This window comes from Embiotoca jacksoni, unplaced genomic scaffold (genome assembly GCF_022577435.1).
Source record: "Embiotoca jacksoni isolate LCO1_2020_lvr unplaced genomic scaffold, fEmbJac1.0.p SCAF_1, whole genome shotgun sequence".
In the NCBI taxonomy this organism is placed as follows: domain Eukaryota; kingdom Metazoa; phylum Chordata; class Actinopteri; family Embiotocidae; genus Embiotoca; species Embiotoca jacksoni.
In genome coordinates, this window is record NW_027185229.1 from 23,057,821 (window position 1) to 23,075,344 (window position 17,524).

General features: G+C 42.2%; 1 protein-coding gene across 3 annotated transcripts in view; it reads left to right on the top strand.

The window, feature by feature from the left end:
• Nucleotides 1-17,524, top strand: part of slc12a5a (solute carrier family 12 member 5a) — a 150,423-nt gene extending 132,899 nt beyond the window's left edge. For 2 of the 3 annotated variants that reach the window (XM_069148152.1, XM_069148170.1), the window contains exons 13-26: nucleotides 730-848; nucleotides 1,161-1,259; nucleotides 1,374-1,493; nucleotides 2,238-2,342; nucleotides 2,692-2,860; nucleotides 3,288-3,483; nucleotides 4,091-4,260; nucleotides 4,550-4,681; nucleotides 5,346-5,453; nucleotides 6,015-6,140; nucleotides 6,895-7,127; nucleotides 7,371-7,385; nucleotides 7,620-7,753; nucleotides 10,704-17,524. In XM_069148152.1, the coding sequence (XP_069004253.1) occupies nucleotides 730-848; nucleotides 1,161-1,259; nucleotides 1,374-1,493; nucleotides 2,238-2,342; nucleotides 2,692-2,860; nucleotides 3,288-3,483; nucleotides 4,091-4,260; nucleotides 4,550-4,681; nucleotides 5,346-5,453; nucleotides 6,015-6,140; nucleotides 6,895-7,127; nucleotides 7,371-7,385; nucleotides 7,620-7,753; nucleotides 10,704-10,795 (1,818 nt within the window). In that variant the 3' untranslated portion in view covers nucleotides 10,796-17,524. The remainder of the gene's footprint in view (nucleotides 1-729; nucleotides 849-1,160; nucleotides 1,260-1,373; nucleotides 1,494-2,237; nucleotides 2,343-2,691; nucleotides 2,861-3,287; nucleotides 3,484-4,090; nucleotides 4,261-4,549; nucleotides 4,682-5,345; nucleotides 5,454-6,014; nucleotides 6,141-6,894; nucleotides 7,128-7,370; nucleotides 7,386-7,619; nucleotides 7,754-10,703) is intronic. The other variant, XM_069148160.1, reaches the window with a different exon arrangement.

Sequence of the window (17,524 nt, forward strand, 5' to 3'; positions counted from 1 at the left end):
TCTGCAGATGGCAGGACTCTGAGTTGTACTGGAAGTCAGTGGTGTACAAGGTGAACAGGAAGGGAGACAGAACAGTTCCCTGAGGAGCTCCAGTACCACTGACCACCGTATCAGACAGCACACTGCCCAGACGGACAAACTGTGGTCTGCCTGTCAGGTAGTCAGTGATCAGTCAGTCTCGATGGTGGAAGAGCCCTTTGGAGTTGAGGGCTCTGTGTCCATGCAGCTCACCAGGTGGGACAGAGGGGGAGGGGGGGTGGCCGCAGAGGTGTTTGGGAGGTGTGGAGGAGACAGAAGAGGGCGGTGAACCAAACCTGTTGAAGAAACAGTTTAACTCATTGTTCCTCTCCAGGGAGCCCCCCTGGTTGTCTCTCTCTCCCCTTCAACCCAGTAATCTCCTTCATACCGGTCCACACCTCCCTCACGTTGTTCTGCTGGAGTTTGGCCTCCAGCTTCCTCCTGTAGGAGTCCTTGCACTCTCTCAGCTTCTCCTTCAGGTCGCGCTGCACTCTCCTGAGCTCCTCCCTGTCCCCAGACCTGAAGGCTGCTTTCTTCTGATAAAGAAGCACCTTCAGGTCACTGGTGATCCACGGCTTGTTGTTGGGGAAGCAGTGTACAGTCCGGGATGGTACAGTGGTGTAATGACTTCACATAGAGCATAAAGCGCTTCATGCAGACATACTCTGACATAGTTGTGTTGGTGATGTGTTTTCTGTGTTGGCCCTGCAGATTTTTGGCCATGGGAAGGCCAATGGAGAGCCCACATGGTCCCTCCTGCTGACAGCCTGTATTTGCGAGAGCGGCATCCTCATTGCCTCCTTGGATGCAGTGGCTCCCATCCTCTCCATGTGAGAACTGAAACAAACACTCTAATTTATTGCCATTTTTAAAAACCAACAGTGAGACATTTCAGAGCCGCCAGTCCCCTGCTATTTCTTAAACAATGAAAATGCCAAAGTTGTATGGGCTCAGGATTTTAGCTCAGCGCACAAAAGGACAATCACTTTCCTACTTTGGTAATACAAATAAATACCAGTGTTTCACAGACTTTTAACATAACATACCCTATACAGCATTTGGTCAAATCAATCTGTTATGCTACAGTACATGAGAAGAACTGTGTTGTAAATAAAGTTTCTGTGCGTATGTGTGTCCTGTAGGTTCTTCTTGATGTGTTACATGTTTGTGAATCTGGCCTGTGCCCTCCAGACGCTGCTGAGGACACCAAACTGGAGACCTCGTTTCAAGTTCTACCACTGGTCCGTTCAGCCGCTACAAAGGAAAACAGCAGCTGATTCTTTATATATATATATAATTGGAATGAAACTTGTGTTTTTAAATGTCTCCCTCTCTCTCTCTCTCCGTCTCTATAGGGCTCTGTCTTTCCTGGGGATGAGCTTGTGTCTCACTCTTATGTTCATCTGTTCTTGGTACTACGCCATCGTCGCCATGGTAATTGCCGGCTCCATCTACAAGTATATCGAGTTCGCAGGGTGAGTGCAGCGCAACCATCAGGAAAGATTGGACTCCCTGGCTGCCTTTTTGTTGGCGTATGTGTGTGTACTGTATTGTAAGAGTTCGATATTTCTAATCACCAACACAGTTCATTTTTTGTTGGTAATTTAAAGGGAAACTGATCATTTTGTTTGGTCCTACTGACTGGGGCTCCTGTCGCTTCCTGCTATATTAGGGTGTTAATTTCTGGGCAAACCACTGAGATATACAGTTGTTTTGTTATGATTCAATGACATGTTACTGTCTCCTTTGTGTACTGTTCAGGTGTAATATTAGGTCAAATATACAAAAACAAATTCATTATTGGATTTGTTCATCAAATATTCATTACTCTGATAAGGATTAGAAGTGTAAAGTGTGATCAGTACATCCTGACATGTAACTGAGCTCTGTGACTTTCCTACAATAAATGCTAATGTGTATCTCTGGGGGCCCCAGACCCCTCGGGCCCCTCAGCCTGTGCCCGGTGGTCCCGTTCAGTAATCAGTCCATGCTTCTGCTGGATGAGTAAAGAGCGATGCACACTGAGTATTTCAGGGCTGTGGTGACTGACATTTACCAGTGACGCTTTGTATTTAATCATACTGCTGAGTCAAACTGTCATCTGAAAGTGGATTTGTTTCGGTGATCACACTGTGTCATGGTCATGTTTTAAATTTAGAATCTAGCTGCGAAACTATTGTTCACGTTTTGTCTGTGATTGTCTCTCGTCTGTGTCACAGTGCGGAGAAAGAGTGGGGGGATGGGATCCGCGGTCTGTCTCTGAGCGCTGCACGTTTCGCTCTCATGCGGCTGGAGGAAGGTCCTCCACACACCAAGAACTGGAGGTACGACCCACACTCACTGTGATGTTTTGTCTTTGTTCCAATTAACATAGCAATTAACAACATGTCTGAGCTTATCCAGTCGTTCCCTCAGTTAATAGGATTCTCCTCGTCACAGCTGTCGAACAACGAGGGTTGCACTGTGAATTTATATCGACGCATCAACCTTTCGTGCCATTTTTCCTCTCTTTCCCAACAAGAACTTTTACTTCTCCAACTTTGTTCAGGGCTTTACTTGACTCTTTGTCACTCTCCTTTTACTCCTTTTTTTGTCTTCCTCTTCCTTTTTTCTGCCCTGAGTTTTCACTTCCTCTCTCTCTCTCTCTCTCTCTCTACTCTCCCTTCTCTCCAGGCCACAGCTGCTGGTGCTGGTTAGTACGGACGCAGAGCAAAACATTGAGCAGCCGCGTCTGCTGTCTCTGACCAACCAGCTGAAGGCAGGCAAAGGTCTGACCATTGTTGGGACGGCTCTAGAGGGGACCTACCTGGACAACTACGACAAGGCCCAGCGTGCAGAGCAGGTTGAGAGACTTTCATCATTTAATGACCGTCTGTAACACTTTAAAGTCTCAGAACATGAGTAATCACTAAAACGTGTTAATACTGTGCAGCACAATTTATACATTTAACAGCACGCGACCATGAATCTCTCAAATGTTTAATTAATGCCACAATATTTAGAAAAAAACAACTCTCTAAAGATTTCATTTCCATTTATCCTAGTTTATTCCAAGGCAGAGCTTTAGGATATTGTACCAGTGGGAATTTCCTCCAAGAAAACTATTGTAAATCCAAAAATATCACTGTAAATGTGGTCTTTAAAACACAGTCAATTCAAATCATCAGCCATAACTGTGATCATACGGATTTTAGGAATTACTGGTTTGATACTAAGTTAGTCTTCTTTCTACTTTGGTAACAATTGTTTTCTCCGTCTTGACTTTTTAGGCACTTCATAAACTGATGGAGACGGAGAAGTTGAAGGGCTTCTGTCAGGTGACCGTGTCCTCCAACCTGCGTGATGCTACGTCCCATCTGCTCCAGGCCAGTGGGTTGGGAGGCCTGAAACATAACGCCGTACTGGTCTCCTGGCCACGCAACTGGAAGCAAGGAGACGAGCACCAGACCTGGAGGAACTTTATTGGTGGGCTACTGAGAGAAAAAAAAAAAACTTTAATCTTATCCAAAAAAGCTAAAAACCCAGAAGCTTTGGCTCTGTTTTAAAGATGCCTTAGGCAGATTATTCAGGTAGACTTGTGGATTGGCGCTCTAAGACACATCACTTCAACAAAAAGCTGCAGTTTGCAAGCTCTTCTTTGTCCAGCTGGAGCATCTCAGCAAGAAAAAAAAAAACACCAGCTCCAGCTTTTGAGTAGCATCTTCTGCTATTTAATACCTCTGTTGAGGGAAAACAATCGGTGAAATCTCCCTCGTAAAACATTACACACCACTAAAGACAAGAGGGAATATATCCAAACAGAGAAGGATTGGCTGACTAAATATTCACCTGTAATAAGAAAAACTCTGCCTCACCTATATTCACCTATAGAAACATACTTATATTGAATCATAGGTAATCGTTGCCACTGAGGTCACAAAGCAAATTGCCCAAAAAAATTATTCAGAGAAAAATTCAAAACACCCTAAAATAGTAATAAAACCTGCAGGAACAGATTCTGAAATGAAGACCAGTTATATATGTAGTGCAGCTAACACAAATTATTCTCTGCGTCTGTAATTCTGCTCTGCAGAGTTGGTCAGAGAAACAACCGCGGCTCACCTGGCTCTGCTCGTCCCGAAGAACATCTCAGCCTTCCCGTCCAATGGCGAGCGCTTCACTGAGGGTCACATTGACGTGTGGTGGATCGTCCATGACGGAGGAATGCTGATGCTGCTGCCATTCCTTCTCCGCCAGCACAAGGTGCAGTAATTACTACTGCAAAGAAAGACAAAACAAGTGCACATTACTTTGAAAGTCTTGATTCTCACTGTCAGATACAAGTTTCTTTCAGACTTTATGAAAACACGATGAAAAACTTTTAAATTCAATCTCTGGTGATTTTTTTCAACTTCCTAACAGGTAGACAAGCAGACTCATCAATCCCATCAGATCTCATAAAAAGGGGCTCATTCAGTAAAAACCTGCATTCAGTAGTAAGAAAACAGTGGAACAATAAGGATATGTCAGAAATAATATTTTTGCTCCTCAGGTTTGGAGGAAGTGCAAGATGCGCATCTTCACTGTGGCCCAGTTGGACGACAACAGCATCCAGATGAAAAAGGACCTGACCACATTCCTCTATCACCTCCGTATCGACGCCATGGTGGAAGTTGTAGAAATGGTGAGGTGGTTTCTCAAGGCTACACTGGCTTTATAAAATATTTGTAACCACAACCTCAGTAAAAGCATGTAACCTATAAAGGTACATTTATAAGCACTTCAATCTCAGGACAATCCAGCTGGCTTCCTCCAGCGATGCCTCAGGTTTGGCCAGTTGTTGTTCCAGTGGACACGACTGGCATTGTTGACACGCAGGGAGGCAATTAGGATGCATGACTGCTGCGATCATTGCAATACTGATGCCTATTAGATGGTGCGAGGGACAGCATGAAATACAGTGTGTTAAAGTGTCAGTATTATTGGAAGGTCAAACAGTGTCCAAAACCTCCTTAACCAGCAGTTTTCCAGCGCTGGAAATGCGAGGCTGCATCATTTTTCATGTGTACAACCGGGCACCGCGTCATGAATGTCTTCACGGAAAGGCCGTCTCAAAGTGTGAGCGTGTTGTATAATCGAGTTTGTTTCGAGCAGACCTTCGCCTTTACCCTCCCCGAGTGCAACGTCTTGGTGACTGCATCTGTGTCAGGGTGTCAGCAGAGGAGTCAGCAGAGATGGCGACAACATTACAAGAGAAAATTGGCAGTGAATGTACTGGGAAAAGTATTGACATCACAAAAACAACAACAATGAATTGGGGGAAAAAAAATCTTGTTTCTTTCCTCAAGCATGACAGCGACATCTCAGCCTACACTTACGAAAAGACCCTGGTGATGGAACAACGGTCGCAGATGCTCAAACAGATCAACCTAACCAAGAATGAGCGTGAGAGAGAGGTAAGGAAGTTTGTTTACGTCAAAGTTTTGTTTGGAAATACACCCAAAGATGCACTCGTGAACTTGACTCGACTTGACAGGCCGACTTGGCATTGCTCGGCTTGATTTGACTTGACTTAACATGACACAGAGGCCCCTCTGGACAAAAGCATATCTGCGGTTAAATTAGAGCAGTAGGACACCATATTTATCCTCTCTATCAGCGCTGACTACAGCTACAATAGCAACCGCTTTGGTTTTGTGTATGACAGCGTGATGATGTTTTGACACACTGAGAAAATGAAAAATATTGATCTCAGTGTTATATTATTATCGCCGACAGATTCTTTGTTGGACTGAAAGATCGGCTGAATCTCCAGGTCGATAAATTTAATAAGTGCAAGGGAATTATCTTCACTTGTACTTTGCTTTTTTTGCGGTCAACTGCAGTGACAAACAGTAAATAAATGTAAATCCACCTTCCTGACCGGCCCGGGCTTCTCGTAAATATCGAGCAAAAGAATGTCTCTAAAATACAACCTGTGCTCATATCACTGCTTTCCTCCGTCTCCTTCATCACAGATCCAGAGCATCACTGATTCATCCCGCGGGTCCATCCGCCGTAAGAACCCGGCCGCTGTGACCACCCAGCTGAGTGTGACCGAGGAACCGCCTGCAGCCAGCAAGGAAGAGAAGCCTGAAGAGGAGGTACGATCAGCTTCTCCAGTGGAGCACCACTGAGCTCAGTTTGGAGTGTAAAGTTTATTTCAAATGAAAAAAAAAAAAATCCAAATTGAGTAAAACCAAGCACCCAGGGATGTTGTTGGACAGTACAGACTAAAGGATGAATGAAAACTATCTATAAATGCGCAGAGTAGTTTGACATTTGGGGATTGTTTGATTTAAATAAGAGGACTGATACCTTTCTAATGTCCTTCTCTAGTTAGCTTAGCGTAGATACTGGACATAATGGGAAACAGCGAGCCTGGCTCCCAAGTGAACTAAATCCACCAACCAGCATCTCTAAAGTATTGTTGTATATGTTGTATATCATTTTTCTAATACATACAAAACCTGGCTATTTATTAATATTTCCTTTTCTAAACATTCAGCCAGGCTAAAATAATTAGATTTTAGTTGTAGGATTGGTCAGATTTATGCTATTTTCGGTTTCCTGTTTAACTGATGTCATCTGAAGCTCTAACAGCATTTGTATTTCCAGGTAATATACATTAGTTGATGTTGTCTCAGCTCAGGTTACAGAAAATATACCAGGTGATGTAGAAAAAAATAACAAAAGGCTCCTTAATCACCCTCTCCTTCCCTCTCCCCCTTTCAAACACTGTGGCTCTCTGTGACTTGGCCTGCATTCCTACATTTCCACCTCAACCGTGACTCTTTCAACCGTCCATGTAATGTACATGTAAATCCACATCCGTTGTCTTTTCCTCTCGTCTCATAGTCAAAGTCGGCCTCTTCCCCTGTGTCCCCCCCTGTCCAGGTCCAGCTCATCCATGACAACACCACCCCAGCTAGCCCCGCCACCCCGGCCACCCCGCTGACCCCCGGAGAGGCGGCCCAGAGCCCCGGAGAGCAGATCCAGATGACCTGGACCGAGAAGTGTGACGGTGAACCAGCCAAGCCGCCTGGAGCCGCCACACCAGAGGGCATCAAAGACATCTTCAACATGAAGCCGTGAGTGCTTTGCAATGCTCATTGAACCTGTAGCTGTTGTAAAGGTGAACCTGCTTCTTGTCCCTGTCAAAAAGGGAGCCTCGAGTCTCCAGACTGTTTTCCTTCAATATAATACAGCATCAAAGAAGTCTGCAGAAACACGGGGTGTCAGGCTTGTTTGCAGAAGTAGAAGTTTTAGGTTTACTGAAAATGTGAGCAGCGCAGTACTGATAATGATGTGTTTCTCTTCTTGACATGCTGCAGTGAGTGGGAGAACCTGTAAGTACCAAAGACCCTATAAAAATCATTCAGTCCATTCACATCTTATACTGATCAAGTCAGTCTCATGAGCAGATGAGGATCATTAAGAAATGTGTGAATGAGCATCTGTCACCTCAATGAACTCTTAACATCACAAAATGCTTCGTCACTTGCTTGGAATTATAAAGTATCTGGCCTCAAATCAATGTGGATGAGTTTGACCTCCTTTTCTGTTGCTTTGTCTTCACGCAGGAACCACTTCAATGTGCGACGTATGCACACAGCACTCCGGCTGAATGAAGTCATTATCAAAAAGTCCTCAGAGGCCAAGCTAGTCCTCCTCAACATGCCCGGGCCGCCCAAGAACCGGACAGGTGACGAGAACTGTATCCTTCACCAGGACAGAAGTAGGTTCACAGAGAGGAGTCTCCAACATGTCGGTGACAGTTCTGCCTCCCTTTCAAATCACAAGTAACCCGTTATGACACTGTCGAGTCACTCGGATCCTGACTGCTGTTTTTTTAACTTGAAAGCATTACGATGCGACACCACCAGTACTGGAAACCTACAAATTCAAAAATAAATATAAACAAGGATAACGGTCTAAAGTACAGTTGAATTAATCTGTATTCATTTTTGTGAAGGAAGAGAGGGTCACTTGGTGACAAAGAAAGCGCAAATACTATTATCACCAATATGATTCTTTAGTAAAGAATAAAGTTTAAACATAGGACCATTCCATCATTGATTATTGTTACAATATTTACACCTACAAAGCATCAATTTCAGCCATTATCATGTAATAGGAACACCACGGCATTAAACAGACCTACAAATGTATAAATATGGTTAACAGTTTGTAAATTGACATTTAAGTGATGTGGAAAGCTATTAGTGGAGCTGTTCAGATATAATCACATTTAGTTTAGGCCTCTGGGCTCATTACAAGAATAAACTTGGATTTCGATGTTTAAGCAGTAAATGGTAAGTTAATTGACTTGGTTTCAAGAAATAACTCTGTGATTTATTATTAGAAGATATGTGTAAAATAGACAGATGCAAAAAAAAAAACCTTAGGATGTATAAGCAGACTAACATTGCAGAGAGGAGAAAAGAAAACTCAAGTAATATTTGCAGTAAATCTGTTAGTTTTAATAAAAAGGTTATTTTATCAGGTACAGTTATTTAAACTGAATATAAAATATGTCTCTGACACTGTCCACAGTGAAGCACTTTATATCATCACCTGTCAATGGGTGTTGACAGCAATTCAAAGCTATAATAATCACATTTTCAATATTCATTAGTATTATGAATGAATAACGAGTGGTATGAAAGGTGCCTCTCGTAGTGCTGAACGCACAGAGAATGAACAAGACTGTAGTTTTACTCACCTCTATGGACCGTTTTAGTGTCTTTTAAATTGTTTTGATTTTAGTTTAATAGGCTGAAGCTTTACTGCTTCAGTTTTCACCCAAAATGCTCTGATAAACCGACTGTAAGCCGTCTGGGCAGCAACCAAACTGCTGACGAAGTTAGCAACTAGCCAGTGAATATAATGAAGCTCTTAGCAGCTAAGTTCGCCTCAGGTCATCTAGAGACCAAAATAGAGTTTAAAGTGAACTTAAGGAACGTCGACACGGAAAGTGGAGAGCGAGCAGCATGTCAGCAGAGCAGCGGCAGCTCCGCTGCTTCATCTGTGTTGTCTCCTGCATTTCGGTTGCACTCAGAGCCCAACACGCAGTAACTACATTAGATCCGAAGCATAGAATTGTGATTCAAATATATGTCTACAGGTGCATAAGAGCGAGTGAAATGTTTTCTATCTCGAAAACAGGTGTGTATTTGTTTGTTCAGCCATTTGAGAAAAACATGCCTTCAGCGCTTCTTGTGTAGACACGCCGTTAAATCAATTACAAACTTCTCTCAATTAAGGCTAATGCTGCTTCACCTCTGCTGGATATGTAAATCGGCTTTTTAAATGTATTTCAAACTGAAAACTTCACTTCGTCACCTTGTGGAAAAATGCATGAAATGGACAACATTTAGAAAGGCTCACACCTCTGTGTGGAAGATCAAACTCAAACCACGTGTCGGGTGAAAAACTGAACCTTTAAGTCCGAAGAACTCTCTCGAGGCCCCACAAAGACACTTTGGCGAAGGCATACATTTGGTTGGAGTATAAAACCATTTAAAAAAAAAAAAAAAAAAAAAAAAGCTTTAAGTGTTACCAGAAGCACCGTGACCCAAATAATTGTGAATGAAAGAAGTTATAAACCACGAGGACTCTTCCTGGAGTCGATCGCTGGCCAACTGAGTAACAGAGCTAAGTGACTTTGAGTGACAAAGCATGACTAAGAATCCAACAGTCACTTCAGCAGAGCTTCAGGGCTCCTTTAGGAGATAAGACAACCCGAGAAAAGGGTGACCACCTCAGCAGCCCTCCATCAATCAGGGCTTTATTATAGAGCAGCTAAACGGAAACCGACCTGATTAAAGATTGACGAGGTGGAGATTGGTCAGCTGCGCGAGACTACCGAACACCAGGCGCTGCTCATCACCTGATAATACCTCTCCTGCAGCGATGCATGGTGGCGGTAGTATCATGGTAAGGGGAGACCGGTCAGAGCTGAAGGAAAGACAAATGCTACCAAATACAGAGGTCTTTAAAGAAATCCTGATCCATGAATGCACACAACCCGAGACTTTAGATTTGAAGGTTTGCTATCAGCACAACAGAGAGCCAAAATAATACTGGTGTGTTCCAGTAAAAAGTCCAGACTTAAACCCCATAAAACATTTCCAGCAATAGATCGTGAAAGTGGCAGCTCACAGACTCTTTCCATCCAATCTGTCAGATTGGAAAGGATAAACTGCCCAAATCCATGTTTCAAAGCTTGTGGAGATTTACCCAAAACTATTTAAAGCTGCCAAAAGAGCTTCCACAATGTCCTAAAAAATGTTTGAGTACTTTTCCAGACTGATGGGCAAAAGTGTCAACTTTAGTCTTTTAAAATTGCACTTATAATCCAATATAGTGTGTTAAAAGTGAAGGGAATGACAAGATGGCGCCGCGGGTGGCATCCTCAGTACTTTGCTCTCTCTTACTTTTTGTGTTTTTGTTGATTTGATCCTGTAAATATGTCTATTTATGTTTTTATATGACTATTTATGTCTATCTGTTTCGGGTTTTTTTGGACGCTGAGAGAGTCAAATTCCTTGTGTATGTCAACATACATGGCCAATGAAGCGATTCTGATTCTGATTCTGAATGAGCATTTTCTTGAAGCCACACGTCTTTGCCTTCCTCTAGTTTCCTTAACTTCTTTCTCCCAGACATGGAGTTCCTCGAGGTTCTCACTGACGGCCTCAACCGGGTTCTCCTGGTCCGCGGAGGCGGCCGCGAGGTCATCACTATCTACTCCTGAAAGAGCAGTTGTCGTTTCCACCCCCCCACCCCCACCCCAAATGACCACTCCCCCCCCCCCCTTCCCCCCCGGTTCCAGCCACCTGTACTTCCCGCCCTCTCATCAACGCTGCCTCATTACCGTGTCGCTCTAACCGTTTATTTCTGTAAGATAGTCCTCTCGCACCCGACCGACGGCCCGGCTCAGCGCAGCACGCCCCCCCCGTCCCCCGTCCCCCCTGCTCCGTCCCCCGCAGGCCCGATGAGCAGTACCACATGCTCAGCTACTCAACCTTTCTCTCTTGTCCAGTAAAGCTACTATGGCTGTTGTAGGCTCTAGACTAAATTAGATGCTATCTAGATTTGTTCCTTAAAGAGACCTTTTTTTTTTTTCCTTCGCTGGTCTGTAATCTACTGTAGTAACTCTCATTGAGTCGCAGTCACTCGGTCGAGGAGGAGGAGGAGGAGGTGGAGGTGGTGGCGTTGGTGGGCGCGGGTTCTTAGCTGAGGTGTGAGCGCACATGCATGTACGTGTCTGTCTTTGTTTTAATCTCTGCAGATATTCTTTCTTTCTTTCTTTCTTTCTTTCTTTCTTTCTTTATTTTTAAACCCAAGTGTGGCATAGACGCGGCTTCTGCTCGAAAAGACCGAGAGCCGGCTGAAATGAGCTCAGACTAGGACTGTCTGTTTAGTTCCCTCGTGGTGATCGGACACCTCCCGCAGCGTTCAGGCCTGTCGTCTCCGATGTGAATAATCGTTCAAGGCAAAAAAAAAAAAGACACCGCTACCCACGGTAACGGACCACCAGCTGGAAGAAGGAGGAGAACATAGCTGTGAAGTATGAACTGTGAAATTCACGTTGATGTCGGACGAAGACTGAAATGGCATGTGGACGTAACCTGCAGTATTATCTTGAACCTCCTTCAGCATGACACCCTACCAACTGTGTGTTTCTACTCCGCTCGTTCTGTTACCGCCATCACCGTTTCTACACCTGCCCTCCTCTCAACTCATCTCTTAGTGGCTGTTTATCCCCGTGGCCACTGTTAGTGCCAAAAAAAAAAAAAAAAAAAATACAAGGCTAGCTTAGTTTGTAGAGATTGACACGTAATTATACTGTGAATAGTGCGTTTCCTAGCAGACGGCTGGCGTGACAGCGGAGTGGGGAGACGGTACAAAGACCCCCACCCCACCCCACCCCGAGGAGATTATCATCGCCAGCACCCCTCGACCCTCCTGTGGTTCACTGTAAATAATGTACAAGCTCTGACGCGTTGTTCAGTATGAGTGTAGTATTTTTGTGACATACTAAAAAGCTTCTAGTGGAGAGAAAATGTTCCTTCGCTCAGAGGGACAGCTCAAAAATGCTGTTTTTAAAAAAAATAATAATATTTATTTATTGGATTTATTTATTGGATGGCATAGGCTCCTGTCACTATGGTAACCGTCATTGTAACCTCGACAAAGCACTGCACCTGCACTGTCCACCACTGTGCAACAAGTGAAATTTTGATGATTTCGTCAAGTTCATCAAGATAAAAAAAAAGAAAATGCTAAATGTTATTTTTTCATCTAGAGATCAAATATGTATTTATGTTTATAGACAGAAGTTACACATATTGATGAAATAGTTGTATATCATTTTGATTTATTCTCAAATATATATCATCACCGTTGTTTTGCCAAATTTAAATACATGAAATGTGCCATATCAAAGTATTTTTCAAAGAGAAATAGTAAACACAATTCTATTGATAAAATCAGAAAGAACAAAGTGTGCTTAAAAAAAAAAAAAATAAAAATAAAAAAAAAAAATGGTCTACATGAAACTAGTATAGCGATGACACTATCATTGGAAAGTCACCCTAGAGATTAAGTAAAGACTGGATGATCAGGCCTCCATTAAACACCCAGCTGATGAAGTATGTGCTCTTACCGAGGCCCTGAGCATCTATTGATTATTTATCTATAGGGTCCAGTCTCAACAGATAGAGAGGACGATGGCTTCTGTAGCTACCAAACTCACTTTGTCCACAAGAAGGAACTCTATGCAGTAGACTCTCCAGTGAGATTTTATATCCCCCCCCGAGATTGGTTTAAGATTTGAGCCACTCACGTCCCCGTCTGAATGACTCTGCGAGCAAATCCTAATTTAGGTTTGAAAAAGTGCATCTCGGAAGGAATGTGCAATAGCTGGAATCCGGACTCATGTGATCATGTTATTTATTTTTTTACACATATATTTTGTATATGTAGATTTCGTAAGTCTTATAAAATCCAGAATCATCTCACTCTGACCAAGGACAGCTGTCACTTTACTTTGTTTAGTCCCGTTTCTTTTCTCAGAGAAACTGTTTTTGGTCATTTGCACTTGTAGTAGAAATCTAAATATAAATAAACACGTATATATATACAGTATATACATTATATAGGGAAGCAAAACAAACTAGTTTCTAGAACTATTTAAAAACAGTATTAAATGTTTTTAGTGTTGCTTGAATGTCGGACCATATGTTGTGAATGCTGCTAATATCTATAGATTTATTTGTACTGTAAATAGAGATGACTAAAGCAACATTAAAGATCAAGTGAAAAAGGGTATAGACATACATATCAGTGGCGGCGGTGGTTATCTAACAAGACGAGGCTGTACCTGTATACATTTGGCCTGTGAACTCTGGAAAGGGTTAGCTTTCTGTTTTATTAGAAAACTATACTGAGTACCTTGATGCAATATTACACCCGAGGGCAAATCCTCCACCCTTTTATTCTCTTTCTAAAAAATAAAAAATAAAAATCTCTAGATTATTTCTATCTTTAATCCCACGACTAAAGTGAATACATTTTAAAGTAACAAGATTTTTAATTTATGTAGAGTATTTTAAGAAACGGAGAGAAATTGCCAAAATGTTACAACTTCTGGTTTATTTGAAGAACGTTTGCAAATTTTGAACACGCCTGCCTACCTTTGCCACCTGTGATACTTAACGGGCAGCCACGCGGGGTGCCAAATCGCGAGTCTTTTCTTTGATGTGCTCGTCACGCGTAACGCCGACAAAAAAAAAAGGGGTTTGTTTAACGCTCACGCCACTTTTTGAAGAACACAGTTAATTTTAGGATTGTCTCTACAACATTGCCTGCATCAACTGAGCCTTTTAAATTTATTCAAAAGAAAAAAACAATTATCTGATGTTTATTGGAGACGTTTATTGAAAATGAATTTATTTATTGAATTATAAATGTTTTATAATTGCTGTTTGCATGGTACTATGTGGCAATATTTGTTTTAGTGGTTTCTATAGTGATGACTTACATGTTCAAGGTGCAGAGTGTGTGTGTGTGTGGGGGGGGGGGGGAGGAGGAGGAGGAGGAGGAGGTTGTCAAATGTTCTCAATGAGTTACACGTTTTGAGAACTCGATGTAGACCTTGAAAAACAAGTCTTTTTGCAAAAACTAAGACAAAGTATGAGTTAATTATAATTGTTACTTGTTTCAATCTTGCTCAAGTAGTCTTACGTAACGTAATAGGAGATTTTGAGTTTGCAAATAGACAGGCCTTAGGAATGGTCATTTCACCTTTGTAAATATATTTATCACTTAAGTCAGAGACACTGTAACCTACTAGTGTTGTCTTTTGTTGTACACTGTTCTATCACTGTGGACAAAGTCTTAGAGTTTTGTTAGACTATGTGCAATATTGTTCTCACTTTTATTTTATTTTTTTTTCTCATTTTGTCACAGTTTTTATTTCATATAAATAGCTGGAAGTGTCAGCAGTCACTCGCTTTATCAGAATGTTTGTCACCAGGTCTTAATGACCATAAAGATCTAAACGGTTGAACCCAAACGTGGCTGAGACAGTGAAGCACTTTACACCGAGAGGGGGGGGGGAGGGGGGGCTGTGAGCGGATCAGTCTGGCCGACGTGACTGCACAGACTCGATCCCGCAGTGACCTCCGGTGGCACATCAGTGTATTACAGCCAGCTGTGGCGGTCTGACAACTCAGACTATATAAAAAAAAAAAAAAAATATGTGATTAATTCCTATCATGTTGCAGCAGTTTTGAACTGCAGTAATCCAGAGATCTACCTGCTGGTTTTGTTTACGTCTTATTATTTCAGCGTTTGTCTTGAACGTTTTTCGCATGCATCACACTCTTTTCCTTTCTCTTGCCAAACTTCTTTAAAAGAATAATAGTAACTGTTAAATTTATAGTGCTTGTCACTCGATCTGTGAGGTGAGCCTTCCCAGAATCCCCTCTCCAACCCTCCTCCTCCCTCCCATCTGCCCCCCACCCACCCCCTCCAGAAACCCCCCCCCCCCCTCCCCTGGTCTCCCCCATCCCAGCCACAGAATCCACCCCCAGCTCTGTATTTTAAATGTGATTGCAGTATAATTCTGAAAAATGATCAAAGAATATAAAACTCGCGCTTCCAATTCTGGTACCGGCTCTGCTCGGACGACACGAGATGGGTCGACTTCGATGTCAGCACCGTCCCTCTCCACCACCCCCACCCCACCCCACCCTCCCCCCTCCCCAGCTGATCTCCATGGTTTAGATCAGATCCTTCGCCTGCACAACTGTAGCACGAGACAAACTTGCCGGTGATCATTACTCAAGTCTCCATCCTTAAATGGATATTAAGGGCTCTGAAACACATCTGTTACCGGGGTTGAGGAGGCTATCCTGTTAAAACACCAACAGAGAAATACAACAACAACAAAAAAACAAAAACAACCTAATCCCAGAATATTGAGGGCAAACAGTCTGTAGCTGACATAAGATCATACCTTTCATCCTCCCAGAAGCACCAGGCAGACAGATGTGCCTGATGTTGGAGGTCGCGCAGCAGCTGCACTTCCGTTTCTCGCAGTCGATCTCTCTCTGGGAGTCAGATCAGAAAAACTGGAGGGGCGATCCCGTGCAGTGCGAGCAGAGCCCCAGTCCAGTTATGTCGTGTAACTCAGTGCATGCATGCAACTACCCTGAACAAAGGTGTATTGAAAATATATTGGGTGTTTGTGGTATAAAAGTATTTTGTTTATATCGGTTAGCACCTTTTATTTCCTATACTCTTGATATTTTTTTTTTCTTTCCTTAAGATCGGCCAATCGTTGTATCCAAGATAAAAAAAAAAAAAAAAAACATTATTATAGTACAAGATTCTATTTTTTATGGTAGATCTGTTGACAAAGGTCCTCTCTTTGTGTCAAATATTACCTGCAGATGAGATGATTACCAAAGTGTATTTCAGTTAACTACATAAATGAGTGTGAAAACGTGTGCTCCAGTGAATTAGATGCAGACAAGTAAACACTGTTCACCCTCTGACAATGGTTTGTAGCAATTATCAGTTAAATGAAAATATTGTTTCGGAACAAGGTGAAAACAAAGAACGTCGGACGTGCCAAAGTATTCGAAGAGATGCCTGCAAATTTTGTTGAATGGAAGTTGTTTGGAAAGTGAGTGTGTCTGCTGATTTACCTCTTTTCAGACACCAGCTGTGGATCAATACAGTGTGTTGAATCTGAATATTTCCAAATCTCTAAAGCGGATCTACGTAGGCATACAAATGACCTTTTTTTTTTTTTTTTTTTAATGTTTTGGGAACTTCCTTGTTGAACACAAGCACACAGACTGGAAACGGTTCCCCCGGCTCTGTTCAAAAATAACTTCATCCACCTACCGGCGTCTCTGGAGCTCGTAATTACATCACATCTTTTCTTGTTTTATCTTTACAAAAACTGACGCGTAGAAACGACAGGAAGCTGTTTTACAGACTTTTATCTTGGTCTCGGTGAGTTGCTGGTCCTGACCAAGAAATAGTCTGGAACAAAACCCCCTCATTAAACAAGAAAAAAAAAAAGAAAAGAGTGTTTTGCCGTTTTTAAACTTTGTTTTTTGTATGTTTTAAATGACATTTTGAGTATGGAGCTTCGGGGACGCCCGATAGTTCCCCGTTGGACAGGCTCGGGCTCGTCGTTTCGGTTTCCAGTCTTTGTGCTGAGCTACGTTAGCCTGCTGCAGCTTCATATTTAACTGACAGACATGAATGATATTAAATCTTCTCATTTAACGAATATTTCCCAAAATTAATTTTTCGGTATTTCATTTAAGCAAGTACCTCCCCTCCAGAAGAACCTTGTCACTGTCCAGACTTGTTTTTAATTCACTGGACATGTGGGAAACATTTTGTACGGATGCTTGGAGAAAAAAAAAAAGAAAAAAAAAAAACATGTATGGGATGTAGATGATATATATATACAGCATACACACAAAGACACACCTGTATCAAATTTCACTAATAAGAAAAATGTTCTTTCATTCTGAAGCGTTCATGACTTTTCCTTGATACTGTACCTAGTCTTATGGTAAAGCCGTAGTGTGTTCCTTTCAGTTCTGTGGGAGTGTGTGTGTGTGTACATGTGCACTTGTAACTGCTGGGGGGGGGGGTGGTTATGGGCGAGGGTGGGAGGGGGGCTATGTGTAAATAAATCAAATACAGTTAGTGTGGAGGTGTTTATTTTTTGTGTCAGTGTAAGTTAAATATTCTAAACAAAAAAAACAAAACAAAAAAAAAGACATGTATTCTCTATTGTGATTCATGGTACATTAAAAAAAAAAAAAAAGAGGAAAAAGTAGTTTTATCTTACATTTCAAATGCTTATCTCTATGGCTTCTGGCGATACCCGTTCCATTTTATAGATTTGTCAGCACAAAATGCAATAAACCAATACCATTTTATTACA